Below are 18404 nucleotides of genomic sequence, written 5' to 3'. Positions count from 1 at the left end.
GTGGTAGGGTGACCAGATGTCCCGATTTTATAGGGACAGTCCCAATTTTGGGGGCTTTTTCTTATATAGGCTCCTATTACCCCCCACCCCCGTCCCGATTTTTCACACTTACTGTCTGGCCATCCTATTCTGTGGTAATTACATAAGTCACATTAGCAGAGACCAGGATTCAAAAATCTACTTCTAAATTGTGTCCACTACTTTGAATAAGATTTCAACAAAGTGCAATTCTGCAAAGACCATTTAAGTCAAAGTCTTATACTTAACTTTCATGCTGCCAAAGATGCAAAATCAAATACGAATTACCATCTCTAAACAAATACCTCTACTGTAAATGTAGGTCAAGGCAATATGATTAAAGCAGACAGCAAATTAATAATAATAATAATCTATATTTTCAAGAGAAAAATATATTGGTTTTATAAAAGGCATCCAAGGAAATTCCATGCTTTATTTCATAATGGGAACAGTCACCATTCAGACCAAGCATCCAAAACAAACTCTCTTTCAGCTGTGTAAAAGACAAGCACTATAACTTGTTAGAGAAATGTCAAGCATTTTACCTGGAAATTTTTTTTGTTTTGTTTTGTTCGTAAACCCTCAATGATAGCAGTAGAAAACAAACACAGCTCAAATGTGCACTTTCCTAGAAAATCAAGAGTGACAATATGTTTTCCACATTAATAGTTCAGCAGCAATTATGTATGGAATACAATTTTAGGCCAATGATAGTTGTCTTTCAATACTTATTTAAAGATCCTGCAATTTCAATCTTCATCCTCTATCCCAGTGGTCTCCAAACTTTTTTGATCGTGCACCCCTACCAGTAAAAAATTTTTGAGCATGCACCCCCTGCTGCGCCGGCTCTACCATTTTTGCCGAAGGAAAAAAATAAAAAGCCGCTCTGACTCCTGCCTGAACTGCCAAAGCAAAAAAATAAAATAAATAAATAAATAAGCGCTTCTTCTGCTGCGCACCCCCAAGTATCCTCTTGCGTGCCCCACTTTGGAGACCAATGCTCTATCCTAATAGTTGAAATACTGACTTATTTAAACTAAAACTTCATCTTCTGTGCTCTTAACAGAACAAGAGCAGGCAAAAATGGCTCATGACTCAACATGTTAAGGAGTTTACTGTAGTAAAATAACTAGTTATCTACCTACAAAAGACAATCCAAAAGGTTGAAGACAAAGTTTGTGTAGGAGATCCATTCTTCATTAAATGATATAGTTGCTAATTTATAGAAATGGTGTGATCCAATGGTAGTCAGCAATGAGAGTTTGCTTACCTACATATATACATAGGGTAAACTACATCTAAAAACTACAAATGAAAAATTAAAGAAAACCTGAGAACATTTAAGTTATTGACTTTATTCTATGCAACCATCATGACTAGACATCCACGGTGGTGGTCTGAAGAAGCAGAGGAAACAGCTACAACTTCTTCTCAATTCACTTTTTACCTTGGGATGGACCTGAATTTATATTTTTAGTTTAGTTAAACTAAAATTTAAGATTAGGGAACAACCAGAAGAACGGAGTATTGGAGGCAAGGGAATAAAATAGAACTCCCCCACTAAAGAAAAACAGCAGCACAGTCCCGAAGAAAATCAGTTTGAGAGAACTGCTCTATAGGACACATGGCCCAAAACGCAAATTAAGCCAGGCTTCATCTCTTGTGAGGAAAGATCCAGGTTGTTCTACACAGATGGGAATTTGTGACCATCTGATCATAGAATATCAGGGTTGGAAGGGACCTCAGGAGGTCATCTAGTCCAACCCCCTGCTCAAAGCAGGACCAATTCCCAACTAAATCATGCCAGCCAGGGCTTTGTCAAGCCTGACCTTAAAAACCTCTTAGGAAGGAGATTCCACCACCTCCCTAGGTAACCCATATTCTGGTGCTTCACCACCCTCCTAGTGAAAAAGTTTTTCATAATATCCAACCTAAAGCTCCTCCACTGCAACTTGAGACCATTACTCCTTGTTCTGTCATCAGGTACCACTGAGAACAGTCTATATCCATCCTCTTTGGAACCCCCTTTCAAGTAGTTGAAAGCAGCTATCAAATCCCCCCTCATTCTTCTCTTCTGCAGACTAAACAATCCCAGTTCCCTCAGCCTCTCCTCATAAGTCATGTGCTCCAGACCCCTAATCATTTTAGTTGCCCTCCACTGGACTCTTTCCAATTTTTATACATCCTTCTTGTAGTGTGGGGCCCAAAACCGGACACAGTACTCCAGATGAGGCCTCACCAATGTCGAATAGAGGGGAATGATCACGTCCCTCGATCTGCTGGCAATGCCCCTACTTATACAGCCCAAAATGCCATTAGCCTTCTTGGCAACAAGGGCACACTATTGACTCAGATCCAGCTTCTCGTCCACTATAACCCCTATGTCCTTTTCTGCAGAACTGCTTCCTAGCCATTCGGTCCCTAGTCTGTAATAGTGAATGGGATTCTTCCGTCCTAAATGCAGGACTCTGCACTTGTCCTTGTTGAACTTCATCAGGTTTCTTTTGGCTCAATCCTCTAATTTGTCTAGGTCCCTCTGTATCCTATCCCTACCCTCCAGTGTATCTACCACTCCTCCCAGTTTAGTGTCATCTGCAAACTTGCTGAGAGTGCAGTTCACGCCATCCTCCAGATCTTTAATGAAGATATTGAACAAAACCAGCCCCAGGACCGACCCTTGGGGCACTCCGCTTGAAACCGGCTACCTACTAGACATGGAGCCATTGATCACTACCTGTTGAGCCCGACGATCTAGCCAGCTTTCTATCCACCTTGTAGTCCATTCATCCAGCCCATACTTTAACTTGCTGGCAAGAATACTGTGGGAGACTAACAAAAGCTTTGGTAAAGTCAAGGAATAACACATCCACTGCTTTCCCCTCATCCACAGACCCAGTTATCTCCTCATAGAAGGCAATTAGGTTAGTGAGGCATGACTTGCCCTTGGTGAATCCATGCTGACTATTCCTGATCACTTTCCTCTCCTCGAAGTGCTTCAGAACTGATTCCTTGAGGACCTGCTCCATGATTGTTCCAGGGACTGAGGTGAGGCTGCTGTAGTTCCCCGGATCCTCCTCCTTCCCTTTTTTTAAAGATGGGCACTACATTAGCCTTTTTTCAGTCGTCCGGGACCTCCCCGGATCACCAGGAGTTTTCAAAGATAATGGCCAATGGCTCTGCAATCACATCCGCCAACTCCTTTAGCACCCTTGAATGCAGCACATCCGGCCCCATAGACTTGTGCTCGTCCAGTTTTTCTAAATAGTCCTGAACCACTTCTTTCTCCACAGAGGGCTGGTCACCTTCTCCCCATACTGTGCCGCCCAGTGCAACAGTCTGGGAGCTGACCTTGTTGGTGAAGACAGAGGCAAAAAAAAAAAAAAAAAAAAAAAAAAAGTCATTGAGTACATTAGCTTTTTCCACATCCTCTGTCACTAGGTTGCCTCCCTCATTCAGTAAGGGGCCCACATTTTCCTTGACTTTCTTCTTGTTGCTAACATACCTGAAGAAACCCTTCTTGTTACTCTTAACATCTCTTGCTAGCTGCAACTCCAAGTGTGATTTAGCCTTTCTGATTTCACTCCTGCATGCCCGAGCAATATTTTTATACTCCTCCTTGTTCATTTGTCCAATCTTCCACTTCTTGTAAGCTTCTTTTTTGCATTTAAGATCAGCAAGGATTTCACTGTTAAGCCAAGCTGGTCGCCTGACATATTTACTGTTCTTTCTACACATGCTATTGCCTTGTTTCCAACTTCTGTTGAGTTGATCTGCCTGCAGGTTTAGGTACCCCGGGATGTTAAGTCCTCTCAGGGTAGCCAATGGTCTTTTTTTAGGTAACTGGAACAGAAAAAAGTGTGTGTGTGTGTGTGTGTGTGTGTGTGTGTGTGTGTGTGTGTGTGTGTGTGTGTGTGTGTGTGTGTGTGTGTGTGTGTGTGTCACTCCTATCAGTTCTCATACCATCATCACCACCACACTGTTGGTCCCAATGAAGACATGGTGACAAGCTGGACTTCTTCCTGGTAACACTATCAGTGGATGGACTTGACTCCAGCTCATAATTTGAAGGGTTCTGCTCCTTGCCTGCCTATCATCCCTGGTCAAGTTCTTCCATTGAACAGGCCCCGTCCTAGCTGAATTTGTTCATATCTATGGTTAGGCTGATTCCAAGGGTAGCATGGTTCCTGAAGAGGTATCCCTTGGGACATTGTAACTATTCATCCATCAGACTGAGTTCTTTACTATTACTGGGAGAAGGACTCTGAAGTCTTAAATTCTCTCCTACCAATGAGAGAATCTGGATGAGAAACCAATGCAGAGTCCTTGAGTGGGACTGAGCACATAGTACTAAGCCCTAGAATGACACTAGTGTACCTATGATGGACATGCATGTCTGGAATAAAAGTCTGTTGTTATGGGGGGGAAAAGGAGTCATGAGAGCCTTTATCCTTAGAAGCTTCTCCTGGATGTGGAATACTTTGACAGTATGAAGGGAGAGGGGGCAAACTGTAGGGATGAAAAATATCTAATTTGAAGGTGTGCCTTAGTTCCATGTCTTCTTCTCCTCTACCAAGTCCTGTTGCTAGTCCCAGAACTGAAGCACAGCTAGCTTGCCTAGTTCTTTTCCACTTTCAGAAATTTACCAGATGACTGAGGCATCCCCGCACAAGCCTGGAATGGGGTTGGATTTCATGTAGTGTCAGTACACTCAGGCCACACTATATAAAATGGGAGTGAAGGTTGCAATCTGGGGATTACTTCAGTTTTCTAGTCTAATTCATGGTTATCAACAGAAAGCTAAAATCAAAAGGCACAAAGTCTCTCCCTGAAAAACCTTTTTCCTGGCATCAGTGATTAGGCAGACAGAATAACGGAAGAACCTGAGGTGGAGATGTTTGTGCCAGAAAACTTTGCGTATGGATTCCATCTCTTTTGCATGATTGCCAGGAGACAGAACTAGGCTGAGAAAGTGCACTAGTGGCAGCCATGGTGATAGAATTATGTTTTGCAAGGACAGTTTGGATTGAAGCAAGAATCAGAAAAATTAGGGCAGTGAAGCAAAGTCACTGCAAAACATTTCCTCAAAATTATTTCTCCTGCTCAAGGCAAACGACTTTGCAAACTACTCCTATTCCAAAACACAACCACCTTGGGCATATAAACTTAATTCAAAGTACACGCTTCAGATAAAGGTTACAAAACCCTCCAACCTCAAATTATGAGCAAATGTAAAAAAAAAAAAAAAATGCTGACTTATACTGGCCTGCTTTACATTAACTCAACCTACTGAAGTCCTCTACACTAATGGTGAATAGCTCAGGCAATTCTGGCAGTGACAGTGACTCTGTGTTTCCCTACACTATAAAGCCACAGAGACAAAACATTCTAGTTCTTTGATTTCAAAAGTAATTTTCAAAGTTTCTATCACCAATCTAGAAGAAACAACAGGAATGGCCTACATAACCAGCGTCACTAATAAACAGATGTGAAGCAAGCACTCTGTAAATCAACCCATAGACTTAAAATATGTTCACAAAGTATTTGAACAATTTTGAGCAAAATTCATAATTCAAATACTGTTTGCTGACAAATAGCTAAATAAATAATTTTCTATGAATAGTTCACCCAACTATTCAAAACTCAGAAGGGCTTATATGATTAAATGTGACATTTTGAAGAAAGCAATCTCCTCTAATCCAAGACTAGGATATGAAATTTCAGGGCAATTTTTGTTAAGTTAATAAAGGTATCAGAGGAACACAGGGTTAAAATGAGTCTTTGAATTGAAACCATCCTACAGCCTTAACTACGAAGTTTTAATGAGTTTCCATAATGTTAATATTCAACTGTAACATTTCCCATTACTATGAATGTAGCAGGGCAGTATTTCATATTTCAGTTTTGTACTAGTACTGTAGGTTCAATCCTTAGTAGAACAAAATATAGCTAAGAAAGACTGACAATTATGCAAACCTTAGAAAGAGAAATAATTCCATTACTGGCAATACATTAACCTAATACTGTCACTATGTCACTATATAATCACCAAGTAGACACAGTTTTAAAATTATTGCAGGATCATTGGATCCAATTGCAAATAATACATAAAGCTGGTAAATATCTCCTCTGTAAAGACTGAGGATAATCCCTGATTTATATATGAAAGGACTTCGCTCTCACTACTACATGTAGTCTTACTCAATTTATTTTGGACAGTGGTTTAAAAAAAAAAAAAAAAAAAATTTTTTTTTTTTTTTAACTTTACCATCAAAATCCCCTGTCCCCCGTCCACAAAATAAGTCACTTCCCTTCTGACAAAATGATAAAATCTCCAATGTTTTAAAATATCAAATTTAAACTGCAGAAATGACCTGAAAGACAAGGAACAATGTCTGCCCTGTAGCAAAATTCCCAGCAGTCACAAGACTGCGGCAGTTGCAGACACGATTTATGACATCCTCTGAATGACCTCTCAAAGAGAAAGACTGATTAAGTGTAGGACGTGGTAGGTAGTTCCTATCCAGGTGGATCACATGATGCAGTGTGTAATGAGTTTGCATTTGCTACTGGGCATGTATATAGCATTTCAGGTTTCTGCAGCTCACTACCCAGCAGTTTCATCATATAAAAGCAGTGCAATGGATGCACACATATAAAAAGGAATGCAGCAGAATATAAATATTTTCTCTAACCTGCTTTTAATGACTTTTTTCTGAAACAATAAAAAAAAATTCTGGACTACCTCACAGGTATATCCTTAGTTTTGAAGGGCATTTAGATACTACAACGATGAAAATATTTACCTTTAGCACTTCCTTTTATGGTCAGTACCAAAACAAGATAAAAAGATATGATTACGTATGACGAATAGGCTTAGCAACAGTGTATGAAGGGAAGAATGAAGAACCACTGGAATTTTAGTTACTTAATATATGGATGACTTTTCCTCTAAAACGTTCAGCAATATGTATCAGGTTTCATTGGTTCTACATGCTCTTTCAAAAACCTTGATTGATTTGTCCCATCCTGTATGGAGATCATTACTGTGGGATGGGTTTAAAGGGAATTATAGCTTGTTGAGAAGAAGCCAGTGATCAGCCCTCAGCATTCCGTGTGAGCCACAAAAGACAAAAGGGTCAAGAATAAGACATTTTTTATGCAGAATTTTTTTGGACAAGTTCTTTTGTACCAATATGAAAACTGCAAAGCCTTCCTTACCAACAGGTGTAGACAGTACCAATTCTAAAGACTTAGAACCTTATAACAGCCATACTGGGTCAGCCCAATGATTCACCTAGCCCAGTATCCAGTCTTCTGACAGCGGTCAGCACCAGATGCTTCAGAGGGAATGAACAGAACAGAGCAATTTTGACTGCTCCATCCAGTCATCCAGTCCCAGCTTCTGGCAGTTGGAGATTTAGGGATATCCGGAGCATGGGGTTGCGCCCTTGACCATCTTGGCTGATAGAATAACGCTTCTGTTAACCTAGCTACCATCGCTTGGGCAGGTCGAGTTCTTACCACAACAGAAAAACCCCTTCAGTCAATGTAGTATGCGCCCACATCATGGGCTTCCAGTGGCATAGTTATGCCATATGTATGTCACTATAGCACCCATAGTGCAGGCATCGTCTTATACCATTTAAGGCAGAGGTTCTCAAACTGTGGTCCGTGAGCCACCAGTGGTCCGCAAGCTCCATTCAGGTGGTCCGTGGATAGTTCCCTCTAAGGTGCATGCCTAGGCAGCCGCACATGAGACAATGAAGGGCCACCCACCTAATTAGTGGAGCTGCGGAGGTGTGGCTACAATAATTAGGTGCCTGGACCCTGGAGAAGATGCACATGGAAGATGAGGTAGTGGCTTCAAGGGGAATGAGGGGGCAGTGGGGTGGAGAGGGAGTGGGGGGGAATTTGGAACATGCAGGGCTGCTGCGGTCAGAGAAAGAGGCAGCTTTCCCCAGCTCCAGGACTGCGGCTGCCAGGGAGAAACGGTCCTCGTTTGGATCATTAAGTGGTCCGCTGAGACCTCCAGCAATTTTCAAGTGGTCCGTGAAAAAAAGTTTGAGAACCACTGATCTAAGGGCTACGTCCATCAACGGCTATTAACCAAGATGGTCAGGGAAAGCAACCTCATGCTCCGGTTGTCCCTAAACATCCAACTACCAGAAGCTGGGACTGGATGACAAGGGATGGATCACTCAAAATGCCCTATTCTGTTCATTTCCTCTGGCCACTGTTAAACAGGATTCTGGGTTAAAGGGGCCATTGGGCTGACCCAGTACGGCTGTTATGTCTAAATTATGCTGCAGGCCACTCCAGCCTCCAGAACATCCCAGGATTTGGAGAGCACAAACAGGGCTTAAAGCTGCCTTAGTCCCCACTTTCCCAGGTCTGAGAGTTCTGTGTTGTGCCTCTTGGGAAGAAGACACAGACTCTCACCGAAACAATTTAGGCAATATTTTTGATTCCTCGCTGAGAACAAGTCTCTAGAGGCAGCAGCTTGACAGCCAACCTAGAGACACACCAGGATCATGCCTTTCTGCACTCCGCTTCACTTTTATCCCTTCTTAAGTATTATAGATTAAAATAGAAATGCAGTGGAGGAGTTTCTTTAAAGGACATATTCCAATGTACTGATTGTATGTCTAGCGTCCAGCAACATTTCTTTTGAGACTGACCGAAACTGACACTTTTGCTCACCTTCAGAAATGCAGAATCAGTGGAGGGTTGTTGGGTTTGTTTGGTTTTTTTATTGTTAGCGGTGGTGAATTATTAAGCAATGGCATTTTTGTCCAAACAGCTCTTAACTCACTTAATTAAGCCTACACCCGAATGACAGTATGCATCCCATTAACAGGTCAATCAAGAGAGCCTTAGAGGCTGGATCAACATCTCCAGCAATACATACCTTCTCAACAGCTTATTGAAACAACTTTGCAAAACCTTTCTGTCAAACAGCCATAAGACAGTAAGCCCATCTTTTCTTGAAAAGTGATTTTTGAAAATCCCAAGCATTTGGATAAAAGAATAAAAGCAGTAGCTTATTTAGTGCTTTAATTTTGTTTAGTTATTTAAACCAGCCCCAACTCCCTCCTTGCTAGTCAACACAGCATTAAGAGTGTATACGTTAATGAAAATGAATAATTAAACTGATCAAGATGCTGATTACTTTTAATTCATACAGCAGGTTTATTACTTAGGCAGTTTCAACTCAGGATTCTGAGCCAGTAACCCTCTTACATATAGGCCTGAATGTAATCAAAAATCAGTTCTACTTTCTCTCCATGGGAAGGAACTATATCATGTGTCCGGGCCAGTACAGAATAATAAGAAAAACTAGGATGTATATTTGTAGCATTTTCTCCCTCCACTCTGCTTTCCTCTGTTGTTAATTACGATCAGTGGCACTGCTGTGGCTCAAGTCACTTTGAATGCTGCTATATAATATTGGAATATTGAGCCATGTGTATGTTCTGTTTAGCTCACACACAACTACAACTGATTGTAATAAGAGAATATTGGCCTTTATTTGCCATCAAATATTTTGTTACTTTAATCTTCTACTTTAATTTTCGAGATTGTTGAATATAAAAGCAGTAGCCACATACTACCTTATGATTTAGAAAAAACCTGAATTAATTTTAAATATAAATCCAAAAACCATAGGCAATTCTATACTGTTGACATAGTTTAACTGTCGAAATGTCTCTTTGGATGATAGGGCTCAAATTTCACTTATTTTAGTAGCTGAACAAATGAATATCAACAAAGTTACCTTGCGTAAGAAAATGTTCAACACTATGTTTACACACTAAATGCCTTGACATTCTCCCTTTAAAATTACACTAACGATTAGTCAGTCTACACAAAAACTTTACTACCTTGAAAAAATTCTCTCCAATAGTGAGAGACACTGACACATTTTGGTTTCATCTAACTTAGACTGATAGGAAGGAGGAAGAGCAAGAGAAAGACCACAACTTCTGAGATGAAAACCAGCTGTAGAAACAGAGGACTTCTTAAAATCTTTAGATACTCTAAGAAATAAAAAGAGGACTGGAAGTCTAATATGATAGCAAGGATTATTTCAAAACAGAATAAGGTTGCAGGGTTTGTCAAAAAAGGAATCAATTTCTCGGAGATGGAAACTAAAACTAGTTCATTGCCACAGACACTACTGTGTTTGCTACTCCTTTTCCTTAATTTTTTTCCTTTCAAAGGCTTTTGGAAAATATTCTGCACAGATTGCGCACACACTCAATGCTCATTCATGTATATCACTCTCTGAAGCACCTATACTTTAATATTACCAGAAAGGTAAGAGGTTCTGCAGAGCAGTCCTCCCTTCCATGTCCATGCTTCTGCCAGAGCACAAAGGCAACACAATAAGGTGATCCAAGTTCTAACCCACAAAACATGAACACCATTAAGACCAAGTCCTGGTATGTTTTTGATTAAAGTAAGGATTTTTGGAGAAACAGGTAGTGAATGTGCACTATTCAAGGAAGTAGTTGGCAACTTCATGGTCATGTGAGGAAGGAGGACATCTTGTGGACAAAAGCAGTTGGATGTTGTCCCAGCATCATCAGAGTCAGCTGGGCAAACATGACTCTTGGCCTCTGCCGTGTCATAAAGCAGAGGTTCTCAAACTGTGGTCCGCAAGCTCCATTCAGGTGGCCCACGGATAGTTCCCTCTAAGGTGCATGCCTGGGCAGCCGCACATGAGAGAATGAAGGGCCATCCACCTAATTAGTGGAGCTGCGGAGGCGTGGGGTTCTCCAAATATATCGCTCTTGCCCATCCACACTGTAAGGAGTTGTGAGCCTTTTTCTGTAAACCACATCTTTCACTAATACACAGAAGTCACCCATTAACATTCTCCAGAGGGCATAAAGTCCCCAACCAACATTCTGAAGAAGAGAGGATGATGGGAGGTACTAGTGTGCCCACGCAATGGTTCTGGAGAGGCAAAAACTTTCTGAAAACCCCAGTTAATTTAGTAAGTAACTTTGCCTTCAGCTTCATCACTTTGACTCTGTAGGTCCCCATAGTATGGAGACGAGCTACTAGAGATAACCCACAAAGAAGAGAAGAATACTACTTAAGCAATCCTCACTCAAACCCAGGAGCATGCACAAGGGGGAGAGCAAGCAGGGGCACAGGACCCCCAATAATCAGCAGGAGCTGACAGCTGCTCCAGTCCTGCGGTCACGGCAGCACAGAACATGCTCTCCAAAAGTGGTCACATTTAAATTCCTGTGCATGCTCCTGCTCAAACCCAACAGCTGACTGTATCTGAACCAAGAGTACTGCTTAGCAGGAGTATGGACAGAACTCCAAAAAACAGCTCTGCAAACAATCAGATGGTTACATTATGTAAGCAAATTGCTGTAAATGGCTTTGCCCACAGTGGAGTGAGTGCTTCCCTTTGTGGAACCAAGATTCCTGCTATATTGTAGCAGATTACAGTGCACATCTTAATCCAATTACCTTGATTGACTTCTAGAATCGTAGGGTTAGAAGAGACCGCAAAGGTGAAGAAGCTTCCACAAGCTCCCTAGGCAGTCTGTTCCATTGTCCTACTGTTCTTATAGTTAGGAAGTTGCTATGCTGTAGTTTGAACCCATTGCCCCATGTCCTGCCCTCTGTGGCAAGAGAACAACTTTTCTCAATCTTTTTTGTGGCATCCTTTCAAGTATCTGAAAACCACTATCATGTCCCCCCTTACTCTCCTCTTTTACAAACTAAACATACCCAGTTCCTTCGGGCTTTGTTCATATGGCTTGCATTCCATCCCTTTGATCATCTTTGTCGCTGGACTCTGGATCCTTTCCAGTTTCTCTACATCCTTTCTATACATTGGTGACCAAAATTGGGCACAATACTCCAGCTGAGGCCTAACCAGCACCATGTAGAGCGGTACTATCACCTCCAATGACTTGCATGCTATGCCTCTGTTAATGCAACCGAAAACTGCATTTGCTTTTTTTTGCAACAGCATCACATTGCTGACTCAGGTTGAGGCTATGATCCATCACAACTCCCAGATCCTTTTCAGCAGTATTGAACAAGTTGTTCTCTGAAGAGAACAACTAATCTAGGAGATATATGGAACAGATAATTGTAGAGAAATAAAAAAGGGTTCTTCTTACACACTAGATACAATAAAGCAACATAATCTCCCCTAGCAGGTCATATAATCTTGGAAAGAATAAGGACAAAATATACCAATTTTATGAAATATAAACTGTCAGCAACTGTCAGCATGAAATTAGGGCACATTTGTAAAACTATTCTCTCTTTGCAAAAGAACATGTGAAGCAATCAACTACCAGATCTTGTTGTTCACGGACCCTCCTTGCTGAAGTTATAACTGCCAAAAATGCCATGTCCAAAGAAAAGTGATAGAGAGAAAAATTAGTTGAAAAAAGAGACTCCGTTATTTTTGTTAAATCCAGGTTAATAGTTCAACAGATTTATGAATTTGCTGGGGGAGAGTGGATATAAATTTACCACACTCTTCAATAATAAAAGGGCAAATAATGTTAATCTATTCCAGTAGCATAAAAATGCTGCTAGACATCCTCGAGTTGAAGTAAGCAATCTTCACACATTTACAATATCAGAAGGAACAATTAATAGAGAACTAAATGAACTGATCACATAAAGGAGTTCACTTCTTTAGTAGCTGTCCAGTTCTTAAACTGCTTACACTTCCAGGTGTAAGACTGCCTTTGTTTTCCTGAGAGAGAGAATTCGGAGAAAGGAGAAGGAAGAATGGATGTTTTTCTTGTCATCTTTAGTAGGTTTCTAAAATAGCCATTGGCTGGCATAAGGAAACATTCTGCTCCTTTTGGATAGATTTTGTCAAGGCAGCAATGGTTAAGTATGGGAAGTAGAGGGAAACATACAAAAATACCTTTCCAGAAGCAATTTGATGGAAAGATTAAGCTGTACCCAGGAAAAAATTACAACAGCAATGTAAAGGCAGGAAAGCAAATTCCATCACTTACACTTCCTTTAAACTTATTATAAAAAAAAATAAAAATAAAAATCACACTTAACCCTTCTTTATCGAGTCCAAAAACGGCAGACGTCTGATGTCCATCTAATTAAGTAGAGTCCATTATTTCAGAGTGAAAAAAGTCCATCAAAGAACAATTAAATCAAGCCAATCCAATGCTTACAAGTTACAGTAGAACTTAAGAGTTAAGAACTGACCAATCAGTCAACCACAAACCTCATTTGGAACTGGGCAGCAGAAACAAATAAAGCAAATACAGTATGGTATTGTGTTAAACGTAAACTACTAAAAAATAAAGGGAAAGCAGCATTTTTCTTTTGCATAGTAAAGTTTCAGAGATGTATAAATCAATGTTCAGTTGTAAACTTTTGGAAAAAAAACAACCATAACCTTTTGTTCAGAGTTACAAACAACCTCCTTTCCCGAGATGTTCATAACTCTGAGGTTCTATTGTACAGTGAAACCTGGCATATTCCTTCACCATTCCTTATAATCACAAGGTGGATTACTATCATCTTTTTGGCTAGACCATGGGTTGGCAACCTTTCAGAAGAGGTGTGCCGAGTCTTCATTTATTCACTCTAATTTAAGGTTTCACGTGCCAGGAACACATTTTAACGTTTTTAGAAGGTCTCTTTCTACAAGTCTATAATATATAACTAAACTATTGTTGTATGTAAAGTAAATAAGGTTTTTAAAATATTTAAGAAGCTTAATTTAAAATTAAATTAAAATGCAGGGTCCCCTGGACTGGTGGCCAGGACCCAGGCAGTGAGAGTGCCACTGAAAATCACTCATGCCATAGGTTGCCTACCCCTGGGCTAAACTATCAGCTGCTGAGCATATGCACGTGCCTCTGGGCAAGGACAAGAGACTTCAGACAGTCAGCAGGCAGTGTGCACGTACCAGCTACTCACTCATATGGTTCGATTGTGGTGAGAATTCTCCATAGCCTGTTTCCTCCCTGCCAGCTTCCCTTCTGCTCCACTCTGACTACTGCCCAACTGCTTTATTCTCTCCTAACTGGGGGATAGTTAGCCCATTCTTCTCTATTGCTCAGCATCCCCCAGCACTATTCCAAGGTTTCCAAACAAACTGAGTCCATCACCCACTTTCCTTGAGCCACACCCTTCAGAAAGCTTTAAAACCCTCCCTTTCTGAACAGTCTCCTTTATGCTATCAGCTGTACCACTCTGTGACGTTGTCTAATTAAAATATAACCATGTAAATCATTATTGCTACCACTGTTGTATACTTGCAACGAATCTTATAAAAAGAGTAACTCATGGCCAGAAAGGGTTAAACAGCTTGCAGGCTGAATGACCCAAAGCCAACCTTTACAGTCACCTTAGAAAGGTATGCGAATAGTAATTAGGGCCATTCATGTTAGGTAGGCTAGAACTTTGAAATGCAAACCTATATTGTTAGAAGTGATACTACTTATGTGCATCTTAGAAGCAATGTAGTTGTAGCATACATGTCTAATTATATATATATATATATACACACACACACACACACACACACACACGATCAGAAGAGCTTCTCAACAGCTAAAATAAAAGAATGTTTATCCCAGTTAACAGTTAAAATGAATAAATATTGGGTTACTTCTTACTTACCATTGTAGGTTATCCTTGGCTTCGTCAAACACATCACAAGATGCAAATCCATTTCATCTGAAGATACAAACTTTGAACATACAGGACACTTGAATCCTATTAAAAAAAATATATATAAATATATATAAATATATATAAATATATAGAGCTACTGATCACAGGAACTATTCTGATGGAAAGCTATATATTTGTACTGAATCCAAAATTTTACACACATTAAAAACCAAAAGCGAACTAGTAGCTTTTATGGATTTAACAGAAATAATATGTCTGACATTTGTATAGTTCCCTGGATTCTGAAAAATCTCAAAGAACATGGGTGTTCAAACAGAACACTATTTTTGGAAGGCACAGTTTTGCACTCTGTGAAACTGACCCTATTAGATCAGTCTCACACTTCATGAATGCTTTTTCCTGGCAATGCTTTGCAGGTGCAAATCCTGCAAGCACAAAATTGTGTCTTCAAAGAAAGCCCTCGGGCCCTGTTTGAAAATCAGGCCGCAAAAGTATTTAATCTTTACCTATAATGTATTTGAGTCTCTTCACCTAGCACAGACATACTGCTGGAATGGAATATACAGTTGTTTAATAACTCAGAGCAACTTTAGAAACAGTTCAGGACAGTAGGTGGAGAATATCTTAACCAACTGAAATGGCTATGGGAATTAAAAAGGTAGACAGAATGTAGTCACTAAAATTTGAATTTGGGCAGGAGCTCCGAATTAACACCTTCACTCTTACAAAGAATGCTATGAACCTTTAGTGATCACAAGTGATTAGGAACACTAGACTGCAGCGTCAATACTATCACATCCTCTAATACCACATACTGGGGCACAGATTTAATATTAATTCAGAGGTGTCAGCTCACCTACTGAATCACTGATATTACTTCCTGCAGCAGAGTTTTAATTTGACTTCTCTCATTGAAATACTAACCAGGCATGACCCTGCTTAGCTTGTGAGATGACAGCCCAAGCTAATTTGACATAAGGAATAATTAGATAGCCTGGACTCTGATGCAATGCCATAATGGTGCATGACACTTTGCTTAATGCTGTAATATCTGTGATTAGCAACAACAGTGGCCTTCTAATTAAAGAACGAGGTTGGCTGGTAAAGTCTTGGAACCCACATCCCAAGGAAATTTCAAGTGGCAGACAGCTTTTGATCAATGGAATTGGTTTGCTTTGCACTGGTGCAATAAGCTGTCTCAAAGAAAAAAAATGCTCATCTTAAGGTCTAACAGCTTGTTAATGAGTATAACATACAGCAAAAAATGTGAACCTAAAACATTCAAAGCTAGCCTTCAGCAATCATCCTCTGCTAATAGCGTAAGAGAAATAGGAAGATGAAGAAAAAATTACTGTGGAGATCAATTATGGAGGTGGGTACAGTTAAACACGGAGTCTCCCATCTCCATGTCCAACTGAACATGGGATTGCTCATCTGAGGAAAAAAAGACAACTGAGGGGGGGATGTAATAAGAGGTCTATATAATCATGAATGGTGTGGAGAAAGTGAATAGGGAAATGTGATTTACCCCTTCACATAAACAAGGAACAGGAGTCAACCAATGAAATTACTAGGCAGCAGGTTTAAAACAAACAAAAGCAAGTACTTCACACAATGCACAAACTGTGGAACTCATTGCCAGGGGATGTTGTGAAACCCAGAAGTATAACTGAGTTAAAAAAATTAGATAAGTTCACGAAGGATAGGTACATTAATGGCTATTAGCCAAGATGGTCAGGGATGCAACACCATGCTCTGGGCGTCGCTAAACCTCTTACTGCCAGAAGCTGGGACTGGACGACAGGGGATGGAAGCCTTGATAACTTGCCCTATTCTGTTCATTCCCTCTGAAGCATCTGGCACTGGCCAATGTCAGAAGACTGGGCTACATGGACGATTGCGTTAGACCAATATGGCTGTTCTTATGAAGGGCTGCTCCCAGGCTTTTTGCAATATTATTCCTCAGTGGTACTCCTAGTTCTCTCTCTAGCACTAAATCATTCATAATGCAGCGAAGTCAGTCAAAGATAATCATATGACTTGATGCCACACTTTTAAGCTAATAATTCTTACCAGCTTTGATCTGTTAAAAATTATACAGATGTGGAGTCAACTTTTCAAACCATATTATTTACTTCCAATATTGTGCAATAGATTTTTTTCCCACTGTTAATTTCTTATTTATACAAAAAAAAACCACTATAAATTTTTGGTGCAAGATAAAAATTGAAGACAAATAAGTGACTGTTGATGGGTGTGATGAGTTCAGAACACCAAAGACTGAACAGCTTTAAGAAAGCGATCATGTGAAGTCTCTTCAGTCTTGTGATTTCACACAACAGGAAGTGTTCTCTACCAAGTGATTTATAAATATGTACTGAGCACCTCTCTTCAGCCACTAACCAAACCGAAATGGTCTGTTTTCTACGGCAGTGGCTCTCAACTTTTCTAGACTACTGTACCCTTTTCAGCAGTCTGATTTGTCTTGCCTACCCCCAGGTTTCACCTCATTTAACTTCTTGCTTACAAAAATCAGACATAAGCCTACAAAAGTATCCCAGCACACTATTACTGAAAATTGCTTACTTTCTCATTACCATATAATTATAAATCAACTGGAATATAAATATTGTACTTACACTTCAGCGTATAGTATATAGAGCAGTATAAACAAGTCATTGTCTGTAGTACAAACTAACGTTTCATGACTTAGCTAGTGCTTTTTATGTAGCCTGTTACAAAACTAAGCAAATATCTAGATGAGTTGATGTAACCTGTGGAAGACCTCTGCATACCCCCAGGGGTATGTGTACCCCTGATTGAGAACACTGTACTTGCAGATTTGGGTATTATCCACCTATATCTTCATTAGTTCAGAAAGACAGAAGGATCAAAATTAACACCACAAATACCCTACAAACATTATGCCAAATATTTCTACGGCAAAGCCTTCCTAGTATATTTGTTTTTAATCTGTACCACTGGAATTCATTTGACAGATCCAAATAGCATGTATGAGAAACAATTTAACAAGTTTCTACTTTAAGTTGCTTTCAGCCCAGTTTTGACAGATACAAATAATTAAGAATGAAGCATATAGGAGCAGACATTCTTATTTGATCAACTGTAGTAGAGGAATTAGAAGGGAATTGCAGACTATATATGAAGCAGAGGTGGGAGTATAGTGAAGAAATATTGCCTGAGACCTAAATTTTAAAACTAAACTGTTTGACTACCAACCCAATAATAGCTGCAGAGTTAAAATAAAGCGTATGGTGCTCATCACTATCTTCTGCAGCAGAGAATGGGTAACAGGGAGGGAATGAAAAGATTTGACCTAATATCACCATCCGTCTCTTCATCATTGTCACCAGAGAGAGGATGAAGCAGCTGACAAAAGCTACAGCAAGCAAGATTTTTAAGGGAGCGGGCTCTCTCCACTCTAGCTATTGCTTCCTGCCACTGCAAAAGACTTACCCTGATCTCTAAGAAATTTAGAGCCGCATTTTGAATTAGCTGCCTTTAAATACACACACACACACACACACTAGGGCTGTCGATTAATCTCAGTTAAAGTCACGTGATTAACTACAAAAATTAATCACGATTCACCGCAGTTTGAATTGCGCTGTTAAAGAATAGAATACCAATTGAAATCTATTAAATATTTTTGGATTTTTTTTACATTTTCAAATATATTGACTTCAATTACAATACAAAGTGTA

The 18404-nt window shown here is 40.0% G+C and overlaps 1 protein-coding gene across 3 annotated transcripts in view; it reads right to left on the bottom strand.

Annotated features, from left to right (window-relative positions):
• Positions 1 to 18404, bottom strand: part of ZNRF2 (zinc and ring finger 2) — a 102434-nt gene that overhangs the window by 33785 nt on the left and 50245 nt on the right. For all 3 annotated transcript variants that reach the window (XM_054019783.1, XM_054019782.1, XM_054019781.1), the window contains exon 2: positions 14665 to 14760. In XM_054019783.1, the coding sequence (XP_053875758.1) occupies positions 14665 to 14760 (96 nt within the window). The remainder of the gene's footprint in view (positions 1 to 14664; positions 14761 to 18404) is intronic.

This window comes from Malaclemys terrapin, chromosome 2, assembly GCF_027887155.1.
Source record: "Malaclemys terrapin pileata isolate rMalTer1 chromosome 2, rMalTer1.hap1, whole genome shotgun sequence".
Lineage (NCBI taxonomy): Eukaryota > Metazoa > Chordata > Testudines > Emydidae > Malaclemys > Malaclemys terrapin.
The sequence above is the reverse complement of the archived record's forward strand: the minus strand, read 5'-3'. Positions and strand labels throughout refer to the sequence as shown.